General features: G+C 40.0%; 1 protein-coding gene across 11 annotated transcripts in view; it reads left to right on the forward strand.

The window, feature by feature from the left end:
* LOC135106891 (receptor-type tyrosine-protein phosphatase epsilon-like) overlaps positions 1-7,465 on the forward strand; it is a 35,392-nt gene extending 27,927 nt beyond the window's left edge. For 10 of the 11 annotated variants that reach the window (XM_064016271.1, XM_064016270.1, XM_064016274.1 and 7 more), the window contains 9 exons: positions 352-487; positions 745-894; positions 1,082-1,172; positions 1,374-1,465; positions 2,068-2,187; positions 2,366-2,488; positions 3,767-3,918; positions 5,017-5,152; positions 6,485-7,465. In XM_064016271.1, the coding sequence (XP_063872341.1) occupies positions 352-487; positions 745-894; positions 1,082-1,172; positions 1,374-1,465; positions 2,068-2,187; positions 2,366-2,488; positions 3,767-3,918; positions 5,017-5,152; positions 6,485-6,559 (1,075 nt within the window). In that variant the 3' untranslated portion in view covers positions 6,560-7,465. Of the gene's footprint in view, positions 1-351; positions 488-744; positions 895-1,081; positions 1,173-1,373; positions 1,466-2,067; positions 2,188-2,365; positions 2,489-3,766; positions 3,919-5,016; positions 5,153-6,164; positions 6,366-6,484 lie in introns of those variants that run through there. The other variant, XM_064016273.1, reaches the window with a different exon arrangement.
* The last annotated feature ends 404 nt before the right edge of the window (positions 7,466-7,869 follow it).

Raw genomic sequence — 7,869 nt, forward strand, 5'->3', positions numbered from 1 at the left:
CTATATTCTGAAAAGCTTCCACGCTGCATCTCGATTACTTTCAAAAGGCTGTAGTTGAAGTCACACGGGTTTTTAAAGGTACTTTTAAGGTTCTAGTAACAGATTAACAAAAATTCTACATTACTAGGCGGAGAAACACCAGTGAGAACCCGGCTGATTATTTCCGTGGCCTTTGAATATAGTCGTGGTGAGAGAGCAGAGCATTTCCGGATACTGGTCTAATTCTGAAAGTTTCACCTTCATCCATGTTACTGTTATTTACTTATCAGTTGGTTTTGAATGTGCACGCGTCACTGACCTTATCGTATTCAAATATTCCCTTTCTATCTCCGCGTTTCCTCGTCTCCACAGTGCTGGCATTGGACGGACTGGAACCATCATCTTAACACTGTTTCTTCTGCGTCAACTTCGTACCTGCGACGCCATCAACACTAAAAAGGCTCTCCACACACTGAGGGAGGGCCGCGGGCGCCTGGTGGAAAATGAGGTAGTAGTAGTAGTAGTAGTAGTAGTAGTAGTAGTAGTAGTAGTAGTAGTAGTAGTATCATTATCATTATTATCATCATTGACATTATTATCACCATAATCATCATTACAAATTTTTCTGTTGTTTTTTTGTTCATGATACAAAAAAAAAAAAAAAAACAGCTTTGTTCCGTGTGTGTGTGTGTGTGTGTGTGTGTGTGTGTGTGTGTGCCATACCTCTCGTCCCCCACTGCATCCCGCTCTCCGTCCCGCCACCAGGAGCAGTACATCTTCGTTCACAAACTCCTGTACGACATTCTGTTTGGGATGAGAACAACCTTCTCCTGCCAGTCCTTCGTGCGAGAGGCGGCCGCCATTCGCTCCTCTAAGGCTTCTGACGGCACACTGATTCTCCAGAAAGAGTATGAAGTGAGTTTACTGTATCTATTCCCCCCTCCACATTCTCTCTCTCTCTCTCTCTCTCTCTCTCTCTCTCTCTCTCTCTCTCTCTCTCTCTCTCTCTCTCTCTCTCTCAAGAAACAAAAATTGGTACATTTCCTTTGATACACCATTTTTTAATGTATTTACGATATCGACTGTATGTTTTCATCTCCAGAAAATGAAGAAACTCCCCAAAGATTTGACGTTCAAGCGTGGAAATGACCCAGCCTGTGCACATCTCAACAGAAACCAGGCCATTCTACCAGGTGTGTGTGTGTGTGAAAGAACTATTAAATCATCATTAATTATCATTACTACCAAATAACGTGTGAGTGTGAGTGTGTGTGGGGAGGGAGGGTGAATCATAGAAATCATAAAAATCATCATCGTTGCCATTACTGTTATTATTCAATATGCTATTATCATCAATAACATATTAATTTATGCATTCCCGTACTCTTTTGCAGCGGACAAGCGTATGATGTTTGTGCAAATGTACGGCACAGGAAATGACTCGCAGTACGTGAATATCATCAGAGTGCACGGCTTTGATAGGAAGGTAAAGACGGAGAGAGAGAGAGAGAGAGAGAGAGAGAGAGAGAGAGCATATTGTGAGGTGCTACATAAGGGAAAAAGAGTATCTAGGATACGAGAGATGCGAGAGAGAGTTCATGCATGACACGTGAAAGGCTTAGAGCAAGAAGGGATCTGATGGAGGCTATGTAAGTGGCATAAGGGATGATATAGACAAGATTCTAAGGGGCAGCAATCAGGACAGGACTAGAAGTAACGGACTCAAGCTTGACAAAGTTATATCTAAAAGAGATACAAAGAAACTGGTCATCAAATACAATAGAATGGATTCGTTACTCAGATTGTCTGTGCTTTAAAAAATATTATTATTTTTTTTTTTTTACTTTTCTTTAGGGACTGGCGCCTCATTGTTTTTTTTTTGTTGTCCTAGGGCAGTGCCCCTCTTGCACTAAAAAAAAAAATGTATGAACGGAGATGACTGATGGATGGATAGCAGTAGACATTTCATATAGAGAGTGCCACGTGTATGCCTACTGGCTTCTTGCACCTTTACTTCTAGTTATAAATATTCCTACGATTACAACTGCAGGTATTACATGAATTTTTCCTTCCCTGTCTGTCTCCCAGGACGCTTACATGGCAGGCGAGCACCCGCAACCCCACACACTGGCTAAGATATGGCGCCTCGTGTATGAGCAGCGTGTCTCCGTCTGGCTGTTGCTGCAAGAACTCCCTCACAACGACCCAGTACGTGCATTATCTCACCAGTGGCTCGTAATCCTGAACGCTTATACATATATACGGCTGTGGTCATCCTTTATCAACATCCATGAGAGAGAGAGAGAGAGAGAGAGAGAGAGAGAGAGAACGAGCAACAGCTTTACTCTTTTCTTACTATCATTTTTCCTCCCGCTCACTCTTTCAGTCTTTCCCCAACGTGGTGCGCGAGACCTCAGCTGTGCCAGGAAACATGACCCTTGAGATCTCGCAGCCAACCCATCTTGAGAACTTCACTGAGTACACCGCGATCCTTACAGTGAAAGAAAGGGTAAGTGTGAGTGTGCCAGTGCCGTGTGTGAGGGAAGGCATGCCCGTGGTGTATGGATGTAACCGAGAGATGTAAACAAAACACACATTCTCTTTTGAGGAGGAATCATGCCCTGTTCTCTGCTTCCCTTCATCCCTTCCTTCCCTCTCCCTCTTCCGAGTCTCACTTCCTCCTCCTCTCTGTTCCTCTTCCTTGTCCCTCGAAAATCTGTAGAATTCTGAAACTCCTGCGCCACACCCCTATCACTTTTCAAAGGCTCCAGTTGAAATGACACGGATTTTTTTTTTGTGTGTGTTTTTATAGTTGTAGTGACAGACTACAAGATTATTACATTATGAATAGAAGAAACACTTGAGAACCCGACTAATCATCTCTGTAGCCTTGAAAAAAAGTCGACGTGAGAGCAGAGCGTTTCAGAATACGGGACTGGAAACGAAGCCCCTGTTTAGATCATCCCTAGCCTGTATTTTGAAACGCTTAGGTCTCTGGTAAGGACTGATTTTCAAAGGTCAAAGGAATGATTAGTTAGTTTTTTTTCTTCTTCTTCTTCTTTTCTCTCTCACTGATGCAGAATCTTTATTAAGCTATCTGTAGGAATATGAAAACACACTTTGAATACCCTCCCTTACATAACTTCCATTAGAGCCTGTAAAAATTAGTCAGGAAAAACGGTGAAAGGTTTGAGAGAGAGAGAGAGAGAGAGAGAGAGAGAGAGAGAGAGAGAGAGTCATGTGCTCGAAATAAAATGTATACTTATTTTGATTTTGATTACACGATATTCCACAGAGTTTCGGAATTCATCAGGCAGAATTTTATAATTGTTTAGAAGGGTTCATGTTCTTAAATGTTTTGGTCTTTCATTAGGGTAATTTTCAAAGGGTACAGGCATGATTTTACTATACTCTTTAGGGGCTGGCATCTTTAATGGACCTCTTTTATACCCTTGTTTTATGTTTTTGCCCTAGGTCAGAGGCGCTTTCTCTTTAAAAAAAATATTAATCGGGTTCTCATGGTGCAGAATCCTTGTTAAGTTATTATCAGAAATCAGAATCATGGAAAAAAAAAAGAAAGAAATTGGAAATCACAATGATTTCTTCTATGTGCAGCCTGTTCAGCGTAAACCAGATAAGATACAGAGTAGAGTCTCAAGCAGAAAATATTGAAGTATTTCTGCTACACCTTACGTTCCTTTGTTTCCATGTTCCTCATTCCTGCTTACTTTTTTTTTTTTTTGATTGGATGGCTGCTGATGTTCACCACACACTGCAACACACACAGGAGTGTTGGAGGAACCACAAATGCACGTTGCTGATGCTTAGTGGATGGTCACACACCGCCAAACTGCCATCCTCCCCAGTGCCGCTTCTCGGGGCCATTGAGAAAGCCGAGTCTCTACAGTTACCTCAGACACCTCTCCTCTTTACCTGCAGGTGAGAGAGAGAGAGAGAGAGAGAGAGAGAGAGAGAGAGAGAGAGAGAGAGAGAGAGAGAGAGAGAGAGAGAGAGAGAGAGAGACAGAGGATTGATAAGAAAGTAAGGAAAGCTGCAAGAAACCATCAGGTCTGCACGTGGCAGTCTCTGCATTAAACTTGCCTATCGGTTTCCACCTATCATTCATAAATATCTAATCTTTTAAAGTTCTCTAATGACTTTAATGAGTCTATTCCATTCATCTACCTTTTTTGTGTGAGCCATTTCTTTCCTATCTCTTTCATTTATGTCTAACTTTACCAAGTTTGAATCCAAAAGGAGGAAATAGTACAGGTATGCTTCATATACAGGAATTGCCATGTGATGGCATCATGGCTTCTTGCAGCTTCTCTTATTTTCTTATGTTCTTATTACTTATCCTGATTAATGATCCCAAGGATATCCCTATATCACCTTTGTGCATTCCCTATACCATTGATAGTCAACCTGGGTGCATGATTTTTTTTCAAAGGATACATGGAAATAACGGAGTACATGGAAAGGTATATGACACGGCCAGTGTGTGAAAAGGTGCACAGTAGGAAAATATGTGTTAGGAAGAAAATTACATCATGTAACATGTGCATGACATGATCAGGGTATATAAAAATGCACATTAGGAAAAGATATTCTTGGAGGAAAATAGTATCAGGTAAGAAATTTATCTAAAACTGAGATTAAAGTATTATAACATTATGTATTATGATAATATATTACACCAAGACGCAACTCGGGTCTCTTGGGTTTGAGATGTGGCATTTTGTTACATTATACATTTGGCACCTATATACCAATGATTTAAAACTGAGTACCTATTTTCTATGTTTAAAATAGAGCTAAAACTTTTATTTATTTATTGTCAGTCTCAAAAATAGAGAAAAATATGAAATATTCATATATTTTTTTTGTAATTAATCATCCTAGGTGCTAAGGTACATGAACTTTTCAAAAGCTCCTGGAAGGATGCATGGATTTAGAAAGACTTGAGAGCCACTGCCCAATATCACTTAAAGATTGTCATCAGATCCCCTCTTGATTTACACGTGTATATGATTTTAGTGACGGCGTGACAGCATGTGGCGTGATGGCTAGTCTACTGCTGGCAGTCTGCAGAGCCAAGCTGACGCAGGAGGTGGACTTGTATCGCTCTGCTGTCAGTGTGCAATATGACAGGCCTCAGTTCATCACCAACTTGGTAAGCCCAGCATGCTTCTTCTTCTACATGGCTGTCTTCAGCCTCTCTCTCGTCTCCACAATGTTGCATCTCTTGTTATCTTCCACCGCTATTTGCATGCTAATTACTCTTCATATTGCTTACTGCATACCTCCCCCTCACTGCACAAGACTTTCTACTTTATCTCACCCTTATTCTGTGCAAGAGTTATCCAGTATTTTCAATCATTCATTGCTTTTTCTAGTAAACTCTGGAACTCCCTGCTTGTTTCTGTATTTCCTCCTTCCTATGACTTGAACTCTTTCAAGAGGTTCCAAGAAACTTATCCTCCGATTCTGAATGATGCTTTTTTTTCTTTTCTTTTTTTTTTTTTTTGTGTGGGAGTAGGCAGGGAGTGGCACCTCAGTGAGTCTTTTTGTCACTCTTATTGCCATTGACCAGTGTCGCTCTTATATAAAAGAAAAAAATCCGAACTCGCATGCTTCCATGGACACTTCAAAGAAGCACTGTGACAGACTCATCTGGAGGCTGGATAAATTTTTAGTACAATCATGGGAATCGAACCTTCTCCCTCCCCAAGGCCGGAAGATTAAAGTATGGTACATTACTAGAGCACCTTTGAACTCAAGGCCGTAACAAATGTGTCAGGTTCCAACGTCATTCATGGCTTTTTTTTTTCTTTCTTTTCTTTTTTGGGGGTGTTTTCATTTAGTACATCTGGTCACTTCAAGCCTGCTATAAATGCATGTTTTCTTTTGTTTTTTTCTTTCTTTTAAATCTATTGCTCATTATCAATAAGTGCTCATATCCACACATACCAAGCTGCTTCAGGTATGCACATTATCTCAACTTCTTTACTAGTTACTGTATATACACAAGTAGTTCTATCATTCACATAGTTCATCTCTCTCTCTCTCTCTCTCTCTCTCTCTCTCTCTCTCTCTCTCTCTCTGTGTGTGTGTGTGTGTGTGTGTGTGTGTGTGTGTGTCTCATAATTTTTTATCAGTAATTACCACTAATTTTCTCCTTACAGCCTGAGTGTGCTTTCTAAGGAGACCAACAACAACACTATATACACTAGCTTTTGTCATCACATCTTGGACCATATTCAGAAACGCTTTGCTTTCTCACCACAACTATCTTCGAACTCCACACACAGATGATTAGCTGGGTTCTCAAGAATGTTTCTACTGTTAATAATGTAGAAATATTGTTACTACATCCATAAAAAAAAAAAAAACTCCCTTAAAGACTTGTGTCACTTAACTAGAGCCATTTGAAAGTAATGCAGGGGTGAGACAGAAGACCCTTAAAATAACTTCTAAGCATTTGTGTCTGTTTCTTTGACCACAGATGCAGTACCAGTTCCTCTTCACGGCCATGGAAGCTTTCCTGAACGAGAACAAACACTACGGAAACTTTACCTGAACCCTTATGTCACACAAGCAGAAATGAGGCTTAAACTGAGACAAAGAAAAATGTCACATGAAAAAAAAACACAAGAAAAACATGAATCAAACATAAAAAAAAAAAAAAAGAATACAAAAAATAAATACACAAAATAAAATCTTCATTCATATACGTGTTGGGATTAACTCCATGTTGCTATCTTATATGAATTGTAGCAGTAAAAGTTAATAGTTAATGATGTATCAGAAGTATATATATAACTTCAGCTAAGCATCTCTTCATCAGTAACATTCTGTCCGCCTTAAGAGTTGACCAGTATCTTCCCTCCCATCCCTTTCACTGGTAAACTGTTGAATCTTCTAACCTGTTTGTAAATTTCCTTTTTCCTAAGGCTTAAAACTCTCTCTCTCTCTCTCTCTCTCTCTCTCTCTCTCTCTCTCTCTCTCTCTCTCTCTCTCTCTCTCTCTCTCTCTCTCTCTCTCTCTCTCTCTCTCTCTCTCTCTCTCTCTCTCTCTCTCTCTCTCTCTCTCTCTCTCTCTCTCTCTCTCTCTCTCATTGAAAAGCATGACTAATGTTTGTGTGAAGATTCTTAATACACCTTGTACATCCATAACTGTGTGTGTGTGTACTGCATAATTCTCTATTTACTACCAAAGTTTCTGTGAGTACTATATAACTTTGTGCATTACTTGATTTTCTATTACAAAACTCCATGTGTGTGTGCTATATAACTTACGTAGTATATGTCTACCATGTAAGTTTGTGAAATACTCAACATTATTCTTTATTTCTACATAGCTCTGTGTGTACTACATAGTTTAGTGTGTGTGCATCATCTGATTATTTACTGTGCGTGTGCTACATAACTCAATGTATGTCCCAAAATAATTCAATGTGTTCCGAACATGTAACTCTGGAACCCCTTGTCTGCTTCTGTATTTCCTCCCTCCAGTGATTGTGTAGCCACACTGGTAGGTCTTCATTAGCTCTCAGGTGATCTGTTTTACTGATCACACCCACCATCGTAGGGTCGAGGAAAGGCAGTTCTCTCTCTGACATTTATTGAGGTAGGCATGACCGTAAGGACTGCGAAAAAGTTCTCGGTCTCAATTTCTTACAAAATAACATTATACACTGATATTAAACACTTTCAACATATTACAGTATTCATTAACAATACATGCAATCAACTTGGCACTATGACAATCAGATTTTACTACAAAATTAAAGTATTTACCTTGGTCACCATCCTGTAGATCTTTGTCTGAACCCAACTTGGCCATGAGTGATGCCCGCAGACAACCAGTGGGTTAACCACACTACTAACA

The sequence above is a fragment of the Scylla paramamosain genome, chromosome 14 (genome assembly GCF_035594125.1).
Source record: "Scylla paramamosain isolate STU-SP2022 chromosome 14, ASM3559412v1, whole genome shotgun sequence".
NCBI classification, from domain to species: Eukaryota; Metazoa; Arthropoda; class Malacostraca; order Decapoda; family Portunidae; genus Scylla; species Scylla paramamosain.